The 19,745-nt window shown below is 43.3% G+C and overlaps 3 protein-coding genes across 3 annotated transcripts; 2 read left to right on the top strand and 1 right to left on the bottom strand.

Annotated features, from left to right (window-relative positions):
• Nucleotides 1-2,956: 2,956 nt before the first annotated feature.
• EAF01_007775 (uncharacterized protein) lies at nucleotides 2,957-8,730 on the top strand (the record flags this gene model as incomplete). Its single annotated transcript, XM_038916031.1, has 4 exons — nucleotides 2,957-3,034; nucleotides 3,122-3,772; nucleotides 3,954-6,929; nucleotides 6,979-8,730. The coding sequence occupies 4 exons, from the start codon at nucleotides 2,957-2,959 to the stop codon at nucleotides 8,728-8,730; spliced, it is 5,457 nt and encodes a 1,818-aa protein (XP_038768502.1).
• A 2,872-nt stretch (nucleotides 8,731-11,602) lies between these two features.
• EAF01_007774 (uncharacterized protein) lies at nucleotides 11,603-14,776 on the top strand (the record flags this gene model as incomplete). The annotated part of the gene is made up of 3 exons (XM_038916030.1): nucleotides 11,603-12,055; nucleotides 12,105-12,721; nucleotides 12,772-14,776. The coding sequence occupies 3 exons, from the start codon at nucleotides 11,603-11,605 to the stop codon at nucleotides 14,774-14,776; spliced, it is 3,075 nt and encodes a 1,024-aa protein (XP_038768501.1).
• A 4,245-nt stretch (nucleotides 14,777-19,021) lies between these two features.
• On the bottom strand, nucleotides 19,022-19,273 carry EAF01_007773 (uncharacterized protein; the record flags this gene model as incomplete). The annotated part of the gene is made up of 1 exon (XM_038916029.1): nucleotides 19,022-19,273. The coding sequence occupies one exon, from the start codon at nucleotides 19,271-19,273 to the stop codon at nucleotides 19,022-19,024; it is 252 nt and encodes an 83-aa protein (XP_038768500.1).
• Between the last annotated feature and the right edge of the window lie 472 nt (nucleotides 19,274-19,745).

Here is a 19,745-nt window from a genome sequence, read left to right as displayed (position 1 = left end):
AAAATAAGAGGCATCCACTTAGCAATTGCAGACTCCGGGGTAAGTTGGGCAGGGATGGCCTACTTGGTATTCCAACAAGGCGAAGGAAATGAATTCTATCAATTTTCTACAGCTTCAAGATGTGGGATTTCCCTTGAATAGACAAAGGCCGAGATAACGAGACCACAAATCCAAACGACATTTAAGAAGCTTCTATTCAGATTCGCCGCTCCCGTGCCCGTCAACATAAAAAGCCAACACGGCCACCAAGCATCCCGCATATGGATTGCAGAGCATATCGAGGCAAGACGTTTCACTACACTAAGAAAAAAGCAATATTTACCGACTTCAGTACCATCAATTCGGCTGCGTGACTGCACAGGGGTGGCAAGCCAGGCTGATCAATTAAGTTTGACAACAACAAATATTGTGCTACAGCCCGATCGGGAACATGGCTTGTTTGAATGTGGATAGCAAAAAGGTTGCTGGACGTATCTGCTGGCCGAGATGTCTTGGGCCGGGTGCCCGCAGTACTTGCGGGTGATTTACAGTAAGTGAAAGCCACAATTTCATAGATAGACAAAGAAATCCATCCACCATAAGTGGCACTATCAAAAGCAAGATTGCTTGACTCGATGCACGTGGACGACACATCTTCTATCTGTGTCTCTGTCGGAAAGTAGAGATGCTAGAGAATTAACAGTTCAATTTCATGAGCATCAAAATCTGAATGTGAAAAGTGGGTACCATCCATCACTATCACTTCTCATAATCTTCATTGAGAGACACCTCGTTAGAGATGCTTTAAATAAACATCATGTCCCCTTCCGCCGTTATCACATCAAAGCAAATTTCACCCTTTCCCCTAGGAACTTCTTCTACGGGCCTTCGAGAATTAAATGAGAAAAAATCCTCTGATCACACAACTAATGCGAGGACTAGTACTGCAGCTGTCACTTGAAAAGCATGGTAAAGTCTACGGGAATATGCAGGTAAGCGTGAAGCCGGAATGCGTGTTTGGCTGCTCTACTGCTCCAACTTGGTGATGGGAATGGTCATCAGTGTGCACGTCATAAAGACATGGCAACCAGGCTGGCATTTGTGGAGATTTCTACCTGAAGAGATGTGATGGCATGTAGCAAGCTAGAGAGAGAAAGCAGAAAGATGCAAAACAAGTACGAAAGCCAGGGTTTGGTGACAAAGAAGCTGATGTCTGAAATGATCCTCGCAGTGTGGTAGCTAGCCTTATCCAATGAGTAATTTCTGAAATGCTACCGTACCCATACACCCTCGAGTCGCAGTTGCTAAGACAATGTCAGTGCGGGCGACCCAAATTGGATGAAAGGTGCAGCCACCCGTCGACCTTGTCGTAAAACGCCTTGCCATAGGCCAACCACGTTGTCGCCAATGCACCTGGACAAACGAAGAAGAAGGGTAAATTTAATGAGAAGGAAACGATAGGACAACATGCGCCTTATGCAAGTCATTACGCCTACTTGTAATGCCCACAGCCCCTGGAAGAGACTCGACGAGATCTTCATGCAATGAAAGGAGAAGGCAGGGACACCTTTACTTCGATGCACTTTGTGAGACCAAATCGCTTCTCCCTCATTTTATTTCCTTCGGGCCTTCGGTTTCAAAATTTACCTGACTTTATTGAGGATTTGAATCAAGAATCAAACACATCTTTCGGGTCATAACCGTCTTACACACAATTTTTCCCGATTTGCAAGCAACGTTCCTTGACGATTATAGAAATCAGAAAAATAGAAATAGAGCCAATACCCAGTTACCCTACTATACGATACGATGCACTCCGCTATTGAGGGTCAGTCCTACCTGTAAGGTCCTGCTTCCCAAGCTATACCGGATGATCTTCTGACAGCCGTTGGAGTTTCAGATCGTGGAGAACGCGTGGATACAATAAACCTTGATACACCAGATCCATTTTAAGGAATTGGTATAACGCAACGGGAGGAAGATGTCGGCAGGATGCATTATTCGCATCGGAAACATCTTTCTCAACGTGAAATTTCTGTTCGAAGTAACGCAAGAGGTGAGTATTCCGATGTCAAAGTTTTATTAATTGAGTGGTACAAATCATGAAAGAAGATCCTGTACTGTACCTCTACATTTTCTTTGTCGCTCGCTCGCTCGCTTTTCTCTCTCTGCGTGCACTGTACCTCTCTCCCTCTCTCGTTATCTTCTCGCCTGGGATTTCTCTCAAAGGACTGTAGCAACGAATCAAACTTTTCGGATAATTCTTTGTTTTCGCGATATCTATTGTAACATTACAATACAGGGCAAAGGTTAGATCGACAGAGCCAGTACAGTAGAGCTCAGAGTGTACAGCACTTTATTTTGTACGCCACCAGATATTTGCGAGTGATGGGAGGAAGAGAGGGAGAGAGAGAGAAAAGGATCCAGACGAAAGGCCAAGTGCATGTTGAGAGAAACGGCCAAAAGATCAAAATACCAGACGAACATGGCGAAGTAATCCATTGGTGGTCCATTGGCCCACTATTGTATGGAATTATATGGGTTGGGATGCTTACTCCGTACTATGCAGGTAGGTAAGACCTTGAGTAGGTGATCTGTACAGAGAACAGAGTGTAATAAATGTATCATTGAAAGAATTTAGAGCTTCCAAGGTTATAATTGGTTATTAGTCTATTCATGATTAGGTCAAGAGCTGCGCTTAATTACACCATACTATATTGGTACTAGCTCATATTCAGACGCGATTTATCAATGTTTATTTACTTTTTTGATATTCACACAGTCAACATACAACGACAAAGATCAAGGGGAAGTTTTCCTTTGGTCATACACTCTTTCTTCGAATTCACAGTTTGATCAGATTCTTGCTTACTTGCCGTCTACTTATAAGGTATTCTATTTATTGTAATACCATTCTCTTACCTCGGGACTTTTTTTCATATTTTGAGGAACAATCTGTTTCTCTCTTTAATTCATCATGGACGACGACTCGATGAGTGATGTGCCAAGCTTCCATATGTCGGACGATGAGTCTGATAACTTTGCTCCCACGATGGTATGTCGTTCCAACACCTTTTCTGTTACACAAAATGCACGTCCGACAAGAACAACCCTCAACATTAAACTGACCTTTACAACTTAGAAAGCTAAAGCAAAGACTACTGTAAAAAAACCTGCAGCCCCAAAAGCAAAAGCAAAAACAACCAAGGAGCCAAAAAACACCAAAACTACGAAAACCACGAAGAGCATACAAACTACCCTTAACATGGCTCCGCAGAAGCGGGCGCGATCAGGGAGCGACGATGAGGACCAGCAATCAGATAACGACTCGTCCAATGATGCCTCGCAGTTGTCCAATACCCCGCCAAATGCGAAGAAGCAGAAGAAAGCTCCAGCCGCCAAAAGACAGACCACTGAAGCTCTGCACGATGTCGAGAACGAAAGTATACTGGAAATAGAGCCTAAACCCAAAAAGACTAAGACCTCAACGGAACAGTACCAGAAACTCACTCAACTTGAGCACATCATCAAGCGCCCAGATACATATATTGGCTCCGTTGAGAAGACGGAGCAGACTATGTGGGTATTCAATTCCGAGAACAAGGAGATGGAGCTGCGAAAGGTTACATTTGTGCCCGGTCTCTACAAGATCTTTGACGAGATCATGGTCAATGCCGCAGATAACAAACAAAATGACCCCAACATGAAGAACATAAAAGTGGTCGTGGATCGTGAGAAGGGTGAAATTAGTGTTGAGAACGATGGTAGAGGTATTCCCGTTGAAATCCACGAGGTACGTCATTTAGTCACCTATCCTTTTTCTATAATTGCCCATGATGATTACACATGAGTTTCATGCACCACTCACATAGCCCTTCGGGCTGTTGATCGGAGCCAATGCCTTGGTTTCTTCAGAATGAACACATAAATACGCCCCGTCCCAAAATGTTCATGAGTACTGACATCTTCTCTAGAAAGAGAAAATTTACATTCCAGAGATGATCTTTGGACATCTCCTTACCGGTTCCAACTACGATGATGACGAAGCCAAAACAACTGGTGGTCGTAATGGTTACGGAGCAAAACTTTGTAACATTTTCAGTACGGAGTTCACATTGGAAACACAAGATTCCAATAGCGGGAAGAGGTACAAGCAAACTTGGACTGACAACATGAGCAAGATGGGCAAAGCGAGAATCTCATCTAGCAAGAATGCCGACTTCACCAGAGTTACCTTTACTCCCGATTGGACGAAATTCAAGATGACGGGAATTGACGACGATTTTGAAGCTATGGTAAAGCGCCGAGTTTACGACATGGCTGGAACTGTCAAAGGCGTCAAAGTTTACCTCAATGGAACACAAATCAAGCTTGACTTCAAAAAGTACATCGAAATGTACGCCAAGGCAATCAATAAGGAACGCGGTTCTGATGATTCCAGCGCAAACACCGTTATAGTAGAGGATTCCAAAGGCCATCCAAAATGGGAAGTCGGGTTCGCTGTTTCCGATGGTTCTTTCCAACAAGTCTCATTTGTCAATTCAATCGCTACAACTTCTGGTGGTACTCATGTCAATTATATCGCCGACCAAATTTGCGACAAATTGTTGGAGGTCGTTAAGAAGAGGAACCCTAAAGGTGCACTCTTGAAGGCCAATCAAGTTCGCAATCATATCTTCTTGTTTGTTAATTGTCTGATTACAAACCCTGCCTTTACCTCTCAAACAAAAGAGCAATTGACTACGAGAAAACCACAATTCGGATCCAAATGCGTCTTAACGGAGGATTTCTTGAAGAAGATTGGCAAGACCGAAGCGGTAGAGAATATTCTTAATTTTGCAGCAAAGAAGGCTGATCTGGAATTGGCAAAGAGTGATGGAAATAGACGATCGCGCATGAATAATCCCAAACTTGTGGATGCAAATTTGGCAGGAACAAAACGAGGTCACGAATGTACTCTAATTCTCACCGAAGGTGACTCTGCAAAGGGTCTTGCAGTTGCTGGTCGGGCGGTTCTCGATCCAGATCGCATTGGCGTTTTCCCTCTTCGTGGAAAGCTGCTCAATGTGCGTGATGCCTCACACGACCAAATTGCAAAGAACGCTGAGATTCAGAACATCAAACAGTTCTTGGGATTGAAGCACAAAACCACTTACAAGGACACTTTAGGGCTTCGATATGGTCATCTAATGATCATGGCAGATCAAGATCACGATGGTAGTCATATCAAAGGATTGTTGATCAACTTTTTACAAGTACAATATCCCAGTTTACTGAAGTTGCCAGAGTTCTTTCGAGAATTTATCACTCCAATTGTCAAAGTATGGAAAGGACCGAACCCTAATAAGCCTACTAACTTACGATCCTTTTTCACCATGCCTGAATATGAAGAATGGAAGGAGTCAAACAATAACGACAAGTCATGGAAGCATAAGTACTACAAGGGTCTGGGTACGAGCAAACCTGAAGATGCGCAAATCTATTTCAGTAATCTCGATGTCCATTTGAGAGAATTCGAAACCATAAAACCAGAAGAAGAAGAAATGTTGGATCTTGCTTTCTCAAAGAAGAAAGCAGATTCTCGTAAGACATGGTTAGGAAACTTTATACCTGGTACTTACCTAGACCACACTGATAAGATGCTCACCTATGACAATTTCATCAATAAGGAATTGATCCTATTTAGTATGGCGGACAACATGCGTTCCATTCCTTCCGTTATTGATGGTCTCAAGCCTGGACAACGGAAGGTCATGTATGCTTGTTTCAAGCGCAACCTCATAAACGATATGAAGGTTGTGGAACTCGCTGGTTATGTCAGTCAAATTTCCGCTTATCATCATGGTGAAGCTTCAATGCAAATGACCATTGTTGGCCTTGCTCAGAATTTTGTTGGTTCCAATAACGTCAATTGTCTTGAGCCAAGTGGAAATTTCGGTAGTAGACTTCAGGGTGGCAGTGATTCTGCAAGCGCCCGTTACATTTTCACAAGACTATCACCATTCGCCAGAAGAGTCTACTCTGCTCTTGATGACCCAGTTCTTGAATACAATATCGATGATGGTAAATCGATTGAGCCTGTCACCTACTTCCCTGTCGTTCCCATGGTTCTGATTAACGGCGCAGAGGGTATTGGTACTGGTTGGAGCACAAATATTCCGAACTACCATCCCGTGGAAGTTGTGAACAACTTGAAGCGCCGCATGGGTCGTCTATATGACAGTGGTGAAGAGAAACCATTTGAAACAATGATGCCGTGGTTCCGTGGATGGAAGGGTACCGCTGAGCCTGCTGGTCCAGATCGTTACAAGTTCAATGGTATCATTCGAGAAACTGGTGATACCGAGGTTGAGATTACAGAGTTGCCTATTCGAATGTGGACCGATGACTTCAAAGCTAAACTCGAAGAGATTATCAAGGCCGAAAAGGTCCCATCTTTCATCAAAGATTACAAGGAATTCAACGATCATAAAAACGTGCATATGATTATCCAAATGGATGACAAACATATGAAGGAAGCTTTGAAAGAAGGTCTTGCCGAAAAGTTCAAGCTGAATAAGACTGTCGCAACCTCCAACTTGGTGGCCTTTGATCATAGGGGCCAGATTCGCAAATACGACAAAGTTGAGGATATCCTAGAGGAGTTTTACGAGCAGCGCTTAAAGATGTACACTGTCCGTAAAGCTCATTGGATGAAGAAACTCAATATCGAGTATCGCAAGCTCACCAATCAAGCTCGATTCGTTACTGAAATCATTGAGAATAAGTTAATTGTCTCGAAAAAGAAGAAGCCAGTCCTTGTTGCGGAGCTTCGAAAGCGCGGCTACGAAGGATTTCCAAAGATTACTGATGCGAAGAAATCTGGCGAAACTGATGATGTGGTTGAAAATGAAGAAGAGGTCACCGCTGATGAAGACGCTGGAGCTAGAGATTATGATTATCTTCTTGGCGTAAGTAACCTCATATCAACTTTGTTATCACATGCTGACTTTTCACTAGCTACCAATTTGGTCTCTCACCCAAGAACGCGTCGACAAATTAAACAAACAGATGCATGATAAGAAAGATGAGATTGACACACTCGACAAGCTCAGCGAAAAAGACTTGTGGTGTGAAGATCTTGATGCATTTGTCCTGGAGTGGGAAGACCAACTCAAACAAGATGCGGAGATCACCAAGAATATCCGCAATACAAACCGACGTCGTTCGAACAAGATTGGAGCCGGTGGAAAGCCTATTGGAAAAGGTCGACTTAAGAAGGAAGATGAAGAATTTACTATTGGTGCAAAGAAGAAGGCACCAGCTAAGCCATTGAAGGCAGATCCAATAAAGGGAGTCACAAAGGTGCAGAGCAAACCTCATCAAGGATTCATGGATATGTTCTCCAACAAACCTAAACCAAAATCTGCCGGTCGTTTTGATGGCGGTGACGACTCGGGGATGTCTGATGACGATTTTGCAGCATTGGCGGCTCCCGAAGCTGATGGACCCAAGCTTGATGCTGGGACTGGGCGAAGCAAGCGTGCAGCCGCAAGCGCACCAAAGAAATGGATAGTGGATGACGACGACGAGAATGAGAGCGATGACGATAACCTTCTCGGTGATATCGATAACATGGTCAAGGGTATTGGTGGCAACGATAAAAAAGACGCTGTGACGGGAAGTTCAAGACTCTCTTTGTTTGCAATGTCAACCAGCATTGGCGACAGACCTAGCAGTAGCACGGGTTTACCTAAGCAAAAGTCTAAGCCTAGCAAGGTGGTTGATCTTTCCGAAGATGAAACCAACTACGAAATGCTTGCTAGAAGTTCCCCTCAAAAGCCTCCAGCCAAAGACGAAGTAGATGGTTTTTTGTCTTCTGATGATGACGTTCTTCCGGTCGCCTCCAAGAAGGCTCCTGTTCAGAAAGCAAAGGCAACGAAAGAAACATCGAAGCTCAAGAAAGCTCCAATTGCTAAAAAGCCCATTGCAGAGGCTGAGTCAAAGCCTGCTTCTCATTCACCAGCTGCGAAAGCATATGCAGCGAAACAAAATCGCCTCCAGCAAATTTCCAAAACAATCGGTTACGACGAGGATAATAGTGAGGATGAGGATATGGAAGAAGCCCCACCACTGCCAGCAAAGCCTGCTGCCAAAGGTAGACAAGCCAGTTCTAAGACGACTGCGACTAAACGTGCCCTCAGTGACGATTCAGACGAAGACGTTGAAATGGAAGATGCTGCACCACCCAGAAAAGGTAGCAACGGTAAGGCTGCTTCCAAGCCAACTTATATCAGCGATGATGAGGATGAGTCCATTGCCCCTCCCCCTAAACGAGGGGCCAAACCAAAAGCTGTGCCCAAAAAGTCGGCCCTTAGCGATGACGAGGACGACTCCATTGCCCCTCCCACGAAGCGAGGCACTACGTCTAAAGCCGCTTCTAAGAAGTCTGTCGTTAGTGATGACGATGATGAGGATGAGTCAATCGCTCCTCCTCCCAAGCGTTCCACAAGTTCGAAGCCTGCACCTAAGAAGCAGGTGAAGCCGGTCGTTAAAGATGATGAGGATGACGAGGAATATGAGCTGGATTCTCCACCCAAACCAGTTGCGCGTGGAGGCCGTGGTCGTCCAGCAAGACAAGCCGCCGTTGCCAAGACCAAGAAACCAGTTTATACCATCGATTCGGATGATTCGAATGATGATGACGTTGATGATGTTGATAAGTCCGCATTGGTGGAAGATGATGAAAGCGAGGATGACTTCAGCGAGTAAATGGATGACATGTTTTCTATGTTCCGGCGTTTGTGGTTGGGATTTTCAGCTCGTCACTGTGATTTAGTCTTCTAGGAAAGATCGGTGGGCGAAATGGTTTCTTTGCCTTAGGATATCAATTTGTGCATCAAGGGATTTTGTGTGTAAGCGAATGGGATGGGTTTCCTACTACACTCTTTTAGTAGACCATTTGTATGCGTATAGTATTTGATCGATACATAGGTAGCGAATTATGAAATAGATTCTTCTGTGTAAAAACAAAAATACAACCCATTGCGGAAGAGAGCGAAAATCTTTGGTGGATATATTGTGATATGTGGTGATCAATATTGTTTTGTAAGGATGCTTTCAATGGTTCGATACTGACAGACCTCTTGTGGTGATCAGCATATATTTTTAGATGATTATAGCATAACAAGTACCAGTCTTTTCCTTTCGTACCATCCTAACTCTATCTATGGAGTAACAGAACTTGTCTACGTGGGTGACCCTGAATAAAGAATTAATTCACAAATAACTACGTATAGTTAGAATGATACAATCAATTGTGTGAGTAGGTATCACCTACGTATTTCTTGATGATTGGCGCAATTGAAAGTCTAGGATCCGACTTCATTTTATACCTTGGGTAATCTTAGCAGTGTATATATAGATAACCAAGTTGAGTTAGGTAACTTATCCCGTTAATATTATTATTCTGGCCCCCAAATAGATTGATCAAGTACCGACAACGCACTATCCTTTCTGTCTATCTATCTATCTATCCTCTTTTGATAGATACATAGATACCTGTCCGTTCTGTCAAACATCCCACTATCCCAGACCCGTTTTACTCACGAGCTAAAAGACAAGAGGCAAGAAAGTTGAGTCCCGAATTTCACACATTTCAGAGAGAGTCAGTCCAGACTGAAAGTGCCATTTTATTGACTCTATTTGGTTGGTTCTCCACTAGGTTATTTGCTCTAGAATTCTTATGGTAGGTTCTACCGTCGCGCTAGTGGGTGCTAGGCTAGAAGGTACTATGACTAAAGGGGATGAGTATAGTTCAGGGGTAAGTGGTTAGTGTTTAGTGTTTAGTGGATGGGGGTGTGGTGGTGGGTGGTTGTAGGACTAGTTTTTAGCCTTGGGATGGATAGGGATGGATGATTGGGGGTGAGGGAGCTGGTTGAGAGGGTTGAGATGGTTGAGGTGAGCGTGCGTGGTCACTGGTGAGTGAGAGGATTTGAACAATTGGAGATGATTGAGATGATTGAAATGATTGAAATGTTCCTCGAGTACTAATCCTGATATCGCTATCTACTAACTTATCATACTTTGTGCCTACGATGTACCTAGCACCTAGGTGTTGTCAGATGTGAGATCACTAAACCTAATCTCTCCTAGGCGTCTATGATGTATATATCTGGGTATATGATTGGACTGGGTTGGATTGAGTTGGATTGAGTTGAGTTGGAGAGGGTGGGTGGAAGAATAAATGCTTATTAGATGTGTCTGCAGGTGTGTCCGCAGGTGTGTCTGCACAAAAGCAGCAGAAGAGTTACATTTCCCCTGAATTTTATGCTTTCAACCCCCTTAATGCTTGTTTCTCTCTCTTCTGGGCCCATGGCTCATTCCACTTTTCCCAGATATCCTTGTCGTCCCAAAATTGAGTAACTTGGCTTGGGGGAGGGAGGGGGGAAATTGATTCGTCCTCACTCGATCAAGCTTCCCTCAATATAATCCACTGTGAAATTTGTATTCAATATCCAATATCTCCCGTTACCTACTAATACCTAGTACCTTCCTATACGCCGTTCACTTGTATTGTAGAGACTGACTCCAGAGTAGAAAAAGATGTGCAAATTACCCATCAACCTATGATCTTTCACCAATCACTCTTGGGCTATCTCACCGCTGTATCCATCTATCCATCTGCATCCATCTGCATCCAATCCTGGCAAATTCCTATCGACTCCTTCCCCATCCTTTTCATCATACTCAGACTACCTACCATCTCTCACTACACTATATGAAGGTACGGACGGTCAGCACAATCATAATAAATATAATACTAAAGGAATTGTTTGTACAATCGTTATGTACCTATGTATAGTTGATGGAAGGGAAAGGGAAAGAAAAAGAAAAAGAAAAAAAACTAAAAAATCTGATACATTCTTTTCCTTCGTGTCAGTGAGATATAATTGTACAATCACCATACTCACATTTATATGAGAGAAAAAGTCACTCTTTTCAGTCATCATCTCCCATCGCCCATCGCCCATCGCCCATCTCCATCTCCATCTCCATCACCACTCACTCACTCAACTCACTCAACTCATTTTACCCATCTATCCACCTCCACCCCTTTCTTCCGAAAAATACTTTGTACCCTCATTTCAATTTGTACATACTTATTAGACATTTTCACGACTTTCACGATAACCTGGTTTTACGATTAACTTTCAACGGCTGTCGTCCAGCATTGCATTTACCACCCACGTTTCCTTGAAACATCAAACATCCGATCTCCGTGCGCGCGTCCATTTCTCCTCCGTCTACCTTCTTTGCTATCTGACAAAGTGTGACAGCTTGTTTGTGATCATTCATCGACTGGACTCATCGAATTGTGCAACCAGTAATAAATTATCTCTTGGGTTACACTCAAAGGGGGTTCTGCTTTGGGAATTCTTCCACATCGGGTCATCCAAATTTGTTTGTTTGTGAGAAGAAAAGCTAAGGGTAAAGAGTGAAGGTTGGATTTTTTTTTTGATTGTTTTAATTACAGTGGAGTGAACCAATTTTTGATCAGAGGTTGGGGTGCCTTTATTGTCATTCCGACCTGTTTACCTTATTGCAACGCGACGACGTTCGCTCCTGAGACTTCGAGGCCAGAATGGAATCCACCCTGAATCGAGTTGTGGAGGATAGAATTCACCAGGAGGGACAGGCGATGCAGCATGATTCGATGGTTACAGTGCGACTTTCCGAACCGCCAATTTTGACACTCGACACGAAGAGACATTCCGACAAGATCATTCCAAATGAGGAATTGGAGACGAGCGAGGAGATAAATACTCCTACCGACAAGAGGCAGACGATAATGAGTATAATGGATGTAACAGGGAAGGATACGGACACTGGCAGTCTCGAAGACTCGCCGAGAATTACAATGGTAGATCCAAATGGCAATGAAGTGCCCACACCTACAGGTTCGGAATCAGCAGAGTCGGAACAAAATGCTTCGAGGAGGACAAGTGATAGCTCTGATACATCAGTAGAGGAGGTCAACTGGGAGGAGTTGGAAAAGACAGAGGAACAACAGCCCAGAAACCAGGATTCTGATGATGTAAGGTTATGACAGACGCGTACATTCTTCCAATACTGACATGGTGCAGTCCACAGCTTTGCTGCTAGCCAGGCTTGAGCAAGAAAACAATGCGATCGCCTCGAACCCGAAGTCTGGCATCGCAAAAGTTCAGAAGGTTGAGAAACAACGAGCTCGAGCTCAATCCCGACCGCCATCTATACAACATCTCAAAAAATTGGTCAATGGCCCTACTCCCTCAGCGCTTCGATACTCCGTCACTCCTCCACCCCCCATGACCGACCTCGAATTTTACGCCGCGCTTGTACAAGACTACCCAAGAACTGCTCAATATTTACCTACACTATTGTCGAAGAAGATTAGAAGTGGTATTCCCCCGCCACTGCGAGGTGTAGTATGGCAGAGTATGTCAGGAGCCCGCGACAGGCTATTGGAGGAGCAATTCGATAGACTCTGTGGCGAGTCAAGTCCATATGAAGGAATTATTGGCAAAGATCTGGGACGAAGCTTTCCTGGTGTCGAGATGTTTCGCGATCCGGAGGGAGATGGACAGCGCATGTTGGGAAGAGTTCTTAAATGCTTCAGTTTATACGATCACAAAATTGGGTATTGTCAAGGATTGGGATTTCTTGTTGGACCTTTATTGATGCACATGGGGGATAAGCAAGCATTCTGTGTGCTCGTACGGTAAGATATCAGCGTTGCGACCGGTCACAATATTTGCTAATATTCTGTAGTCTCATGGAACATTACGACCTACGAAATTGCTTCCTCCCTGACCTCTCCGGTCTCCACGTTCGAATACACCAATTTCGAGAATTACTAAAATTGCATCTACCGGCCTTATCAACACATCTCGATGTTTTACAAGTCGAGCCTGCATACGTTTCTCAGTGGTTCTTATCATTTTTTGCCACTACTTGTCCTTTACCGATGCTTTTTCGAATCTACGATGTTATATTTGCCGAAGGTGCTTCAGAAACTATCATGCGAGTTGCCTTGTCATTGATGAGAAAGAATGAAACCAAAATTCTGTCTTGTACAGAATTTGAGGATGTAATGCAATTACTTCTCTCCAGGGGTTTATGGGATGTTTATCATTACAATGCCGATGAATTTGTCAATGATTTTGTTAGTCTGACAGGGATTGTAACACACGAAAGCCTTCAGAATTTAGAAGCGGGTTATCGGGAGTCTCAGATTGTTGACACTGCTATTCCATCCGACGTAGGATCAGCAGCCTCACGATTTCTCGGACGATTATGGGCTGGTTCAAATTCCTCAACAAAATCGGCCAATCTCACACCTAGTCCAGGGCTTAGCGCGCCATCACGTCCCGTTAGTTTCTTGAGAAGATCCCCCTCAAAGCAGAGCTTAGCCTCTACACTCAATTCTATAGAAGGGAGCGGATCTGAAAGTATGCTTAGCACTTCAACGGATGCAACCAGCATTTCTCGTGATTCAGCAACTGCTGATGGCGCCTCACTTCGGGCTCAATCATTTGCTAGTGTGAGTGCAGCGAAAACTCCAGTCAACAAAGATAAAAATCTGCATAGTCAAATTGAGGATCTTTTGATGGCTCTCAGTGAGATGCAACGAGATCATGCCATACTTGCTACAGAGTTGCAAAGAGAGAGGGAGGAACGTGAAGAAGATAGGACTGCTGTGCAGCCGTTGATTGATGCATTAAGGAAGAGGACCAGTGGGGAAGCAGTCGAAAGCTCTGAAAGTGATGTCAGTGTTGAAACAGTGAAGGGAATGGATGTAATTGCAGAGGAGGTGTGTCTAGATGGAGTACCCGGAGATGAGCTGGCGACACCCGACGCTGTTGACGAGTCGGAGATTAATGAAGTCACCGCTCTCCCGATCATTACCGACGATATTTCCAATCTACTTGATATTGTCGAAGATCGTTTCCAAAACCCCGTCGAGAATCGGAGATCTTCCATGATGTTGACAAGATCTCAACTTCGGGAAGAGCTCGATCGATCGAAAGAACAGCTCCTCATCGAGACATCGAGGTCTCAGGAATTGAGCAGGCGTATTGTTGAACAAGACCAAGAAATCAGTAATTTGCGAGATCAAATCAGGGAGACTCAAGCTCACGTACGAAATTCACATCAAGATAGACAACGATTGGAGAAACAAGTATATGATTTGCGGAACTCGAGGAAGAGTGCTCAGTCGACACCGGATGGTTCAAGGGATCATGAAATTGAGTGGGGCGTCAAAAGTGCAACTACAGGAGGACTTCGAGAGTTAAAACTTGTTCGCTCAAATTCCAATCGTTCGGTGGCCACAACTTACAATAAACGAAGTTCAAGCCTTATATCTCCGCAGAATCTCAAAGAGAATGAAAATTTCCGCGCTTCTACATCGTCTGAACAGCAACATTCTCCCAAGGAAGAAGTAGATTCCGATTCATTGGTTCTTGAACTTGTACAAGCCAAAACCGCCGAAGCGGTTGCTAAACAAGAAGCAGAAGAAGCCAAGCTTAAGTTAGAGAGCTTGAAGAAGATGTTGGCTGGATTACAAAATGGTGAAATTTCAACTGCGGGTTTTGGCCATTCGTCAAAACCTAGTCTTGATAGATCGGTGACGACTATACCTGCGAAAAGTATTGTCCCCAAGATTGAAACACCAAATGCGCCAGCCAGTGTGCCAGCTACACCAGCACCAGCTAGCGGTGGTGGATTCTGGGGTTGGGGAAAGAAAGCTGCTGTTAGTACTGAAGCAAAATAGATGATTATTGATATAAAGATTTCTTGGTGTGGATGTTGGGATGTTGGGATATGATACGCGTTGTTTAAAAGCATTGGAGGATATGAAGAATGGGAAGAATTGATGAGAATGAATTGAACAGTTGCGGAGGTTCTTTCTTTTTTGGCACGAGCTTACTTTCTTATTATTGTCTGTACTTGCTTCTGCCCTTTTGGTACATTTCTTCGACGCGATTTTTTGACTTTACAAGCAAAATACCCGAGAGCGCGTTGTCTTTTGTAGGTGGCTCTTTTATATTAGTGGAGGGGCTTGCGGATGTATGTTTATTGTTTATTGGTGATAGCGGGGTTGGGTGTTTATAAATAGGATTTGGAGCTCTGAGATTAGAAGTGAGCGAGGGGGAGGGAAGAGTGTTTTGAGTGGAATGTATAGTGTGGTACATGGTTGGTGAAGTGTGGAAAGCGTTAGAGACGTAAGAAAAAGAGAGGACGAGGGCGAGGGCGAGGGACTTGGTAGGCGAGGCTGGGTTGGGTGGGAATAGATAGAGTGAAGAGAGATAGGAATGGGATGGAATGGAATGGTGATGAATTCTATATGATGATTTTGTTTCGATGTTATGTCGTGATGTGATGTGTTATGAAATGTCCTTGTTTTGTATATATAATGAATGTATATGATATATATATATGTATGCTTTTTGTTATAGCTGAGTATACCTGGTAGATGTATGAATAGAACATGAGTTTACTGTTGTAGTACTTTGTTCTGTGAGTTGGGAGGTGGATGGGGATAGGAAGGGAATGATGGGTTGTATTGATGGATGGATGGATAAATGGACAGATGGATGAACAAGTTGACGCATCGAGTGGGTTCTCGGTACGTGGGTGGTACTAGATAGTACTGGGTGATCAATAGGGGGATGAGAGGAGGGTTGAGATTTTTTAGATGGGATGAGGGGAAATAGGGAAGAGAGGGATGTGCATAACAGACAGGGTAGAGTAGCCTATAGGTAGGTATATAGATGGGGATTGGATTTGTGGATGGAAACTGCGGATTGAGGAGGTTTGTTTGGGGGTGGAGAGATTGGGGGTGGAGAGATTGGTGGGGGATTTTGATGGGGGGTGTGAGGAATGAGGAGGTTTGAAGATGGATTGGAGGAGGTGGGTTGGGGAAGGGGTGAGGGTATGGCGTGAGGGTTGAGGGGTATGAGACATTTGGAGCATGGGTGGAGAGGTGTGTTGGGATGGGATATAAGGGGATGGTAATTTGGAGAGGTGGACTGGGGGGTGGGAGAGATGGTCGGGAGGTGAGAGGGAAGATGGGAGATGGGAGGTGGGAGGTGGGAGATGGGAGATGGGAGATGGGAGTGGGGGAAGAGAGGAGCACAGGAAATCATTTTTGTATGTGAAAGATATGAGGGAGGGGGGAGGAATGGATAGAGAAATGGATGGGTGTAGAGTATAGTATAGTGTGGTATAATATATTATGATCTAATCTATATAACATGAAACTATGGGAAGAAAGGTGAAAAGAAGGGGATGGATAGAGGGGAAGGGAAAAAAAGAGAATGGAATAGAATGGGGGGAAGAGAGAAGACGATAATGGAGTGTTGGAGGAGAGTTTAGTTGTATAGGGAGGGGTTGGTAGGGAGATGGTGAGGATATAGGGAGGATATAGGGAGGAGATAGTAAGGAGTTGTTGGTTGGGAGATGGAAATGGGAATTTTGAGTTTAGATTTTTGACGAGAGAATTAAAAGAAAGAAGAAAAAAGTAGTTTGGGAGATGGAATAGAAGAGAACAAGAAGTGTTGCAAAACACATGAACTCATATACAGTAGAGAAATATGGAAGAGGGGAAGCGGCTCGAGATGTCGAATATTGGAGATGGGAATTGTATAAGCATTGATCATTGGGATCTAGTGAATAGCTTCAATTCATTAGCTACTCTATTACAGTTGTAAGCGAATGCGGAATACAGTAGTCCTAAGCGAAAGCAGAAGAGACTAGCTCTTCTTGTAGCGTCTATATAAGGCCTACAACATCCTATACTTAGCTAGCTCTTTAGACAGAATACAATATAGACATTTAATACCTACGAATACCGTGGGTGCTACGTCTTCCGTATCCTTCTCGAACCAACAGGAATGGGATTGGGGGGGGAAGGAGATAGGAGAGTGTGTAAGGAATAAGAACCAAAGAAAATTTAGAGATTTTGATAAAAAGAATGAGATTGGAGAGGAGGGAAGAGGAATAGATGGGGGGTGGATAGGGCTTGTGGTCTTGGGGTTAGCAGAGTGGAGGGTTGGAAGGGTGGAAGGTTGGGATAGGGAAATAGGGTGGAGGGGTTGTTAGTTTGAGTTGTAGAGAGGGAATTGGATTTCGCTTGTTTTTTGTTATGAGGGCCGTGGAAGGGGGTGGGTGGTGGTATTGGTATTGGTATTGGTATTGGTATTGGTATTGGTAATGATTTTGAATGCGGAGATGGAGGTAGAAATTTGAAGATGTAGGATTTGGGATATGGAGATTTTGAGGTGTGGGTATTGTGACGTGGGAATGGGGGTCCTTAGGATATTGAGAAGAGGGGACGAGTAGATTGTGATTGTGAGCTGGAGTTGTGGAAGGGGAGAGAAAAAGAGGGGGATGAGATGGGATAGGAGAGAGTGGTATAAGGAATGGATATAGATATGAATATAGATATAGATGTGAAAGTTTATACATGGGAGTCTGATGTTGATTGATATATACACATATATACATGTATATCAATAATGAAAAGAAAGTTTTCAAGAAACCCGAGAGAGCTTTCAATTCATATCTTATCAGAAACACTTTGTCAAAATTGAAGAATCTTTATACAATACACAGAAACTCTCGAACCTCCCTTCCCTTCTCACCATTTCCGCTATAATTCCATAATTTCATAACTCCATTACAGCGAGTATACACACGTCACAATCAAACAACACCTAATTTTCCTTTCTCTTACCTCAAGAAAGATATGATTGAAATTAAAATTAAGAAGTATCTAGTTTTTGTCAAATCGAGTTTAGAAGAGGACTTATTTATACCTAGGTAAATAATAGAGAAAGAAGTGTGGGATTTGTTGAAACTTATCGTTTATAGGTTATATTTTATAGTTTATAGGTATAGAGAAACTAGTTGGGGTGAAGCTTGTAGGTTGTGAGGGGAGATGTGCAACAGATTTTTTTTGGAAGGGGAAACGGGATGAGTGGTTAGATAGGTTGGGGTGATGGTGGTTTTGAGTGGTGGGTTTAACTAGTGTAGTAGTCCATGAGCTACATTTCTTGGGTTTACGACTTGTGGTTTTTGGCCTTCGGGTTGTAGGGATGAAGATGGTGGTTCTGTAGAGGGGATGGGAAGATAGGTAAAATAATGTGATTATAGTTAGTTTACTATAGGATTTTTTTGGACGAGAGATGGGGGCGAATGAGGATGGTATGGATGGGGATGTGATACTTGGGGAGATGTCTTGTACTTTTGGAAATGGATGAATGTTTATATTGTTATTGATGGACGGATGGTTTTGAGGGAGAATTTGGACGAGGAGGAACCAGTGATATGTGATATATTGGGAATATAGTGGAGTGAAGATTAGAGGGTAAGGGGAAGAAAGATGAATAGATGAATATGATATTACGAGATGGTCAATATGAAGAAGAGAATGATGATACAGGTTCACTTAACATTGACAGGCTTGTAAAATGAAAATACGGGAAAACTTGAGAATCCACCAAAATCCGAATTAATAAACAGAGAAAGTCTTTAACAGGATATATACTTCCATCTCTTTACACATGTAATGTGTTCTCTTGCTGAAATGCTTTCCAAGTTTATTTCCATGACATCATAATTTCACGTACATTCATGTGATAGATTTAATTTTTAGGGAGAATGTAGATGATTATATGTATCCATTGCATTATGAATACAGGTATCGCTAATTAACCCTTCGTACCAATTTCAACTCCATCTACGAGAAGGAAGTCTCACATTCTCATATCCCCTACCATAAACCTTTACACGTTATCCAAATAGAGGTATCCTCAATCTAAACCATCCCTTCATAAATATAAATATCTGATATCCCCATCCCATAACTCCAATACCATCTCTTCATATACAAAGATATGCCCATAAACAAACTCCAAAACTGTCCCCATCAGATCAAATCAACCTCTAAGATAGAATAACAAAATTACCACACATGATACCCCATCTCAAATCCAATTTCACCGCCACCTATTCTCTATTGAATCCTTTCAGGCGCAAGCACCGCTCTCGCAGGTCTCAAAGGTGCCATTGTGGAAATGGTAGTAGTAGTAAATCTACTATTAGAAGTGACCTCATCTTCTTTCTCGGAAGCAGAAGAACGGGCTTCGAGATCGTAGGTATCGGCATGCGAGAATCGCTTGCGGTTTAAGATGCGACCGATGATCATGATGAGGAGGAGCATGAAGACCGGGGTGAGGGTGAAGACGAGACCGAGGTAGGCGTACATTTTGGGGATGGGTTGGGTGGTGAGTTTGTGGTTGTTGTTGTGGATGAGGTTGGGTGGAGGGTGGAATTTAGTTCTGTAAGTCGTCTGGCGGGTTGATGGGCTTATTTCTCTTGGGGGAATTTTGTATGGAGAGGAATGGTGGATAGATTATGCGTTTGGAGGTCGACTTTTATGAGGTTTAATTGATTGGAAGATGGTTTCGTTGAGATTCGTGTCGAAGATTTTTCCTTGAATACTTGAGCTTGTGTAATGTTTTTGAATGAAAAAGAATTCCTTTCGAAAGAGAATGAAATACCCCAAGGACAAAAATTATTCGACATTTAGAGTTTGTGGGTAAGCTAGATGGTGAGCTAGAGCTAGTGAGGCTGCTAAGTCGAACTTTGACTGGGGATTTGAGGTGTCCATAGGCTTTTGCACATTTGCGGATATATTTTGGCATGAAATTGTCTATTAGACTAATTAGTTTGTCTCT

This window comes from Botrytis porri (genome assembly GCF_014898465.1).
Source record: "Botrytis porri strain MUCL 3234 chromosome Unknown BPOR_010, whole genome shotgun sequence".
NCBI classification, from domain to species: Eukaryota; Fungi; Ascomycota; class Leotiomycetes; order Helotiales; family Sclerotiniaceae; genus Botrytis; species Botrytis porri.
The sequence above is the reverse complement of the archived record's forward strand: the minus strand, read 5'-3'. Positions and strand labels throughout refer to the sequence as shown.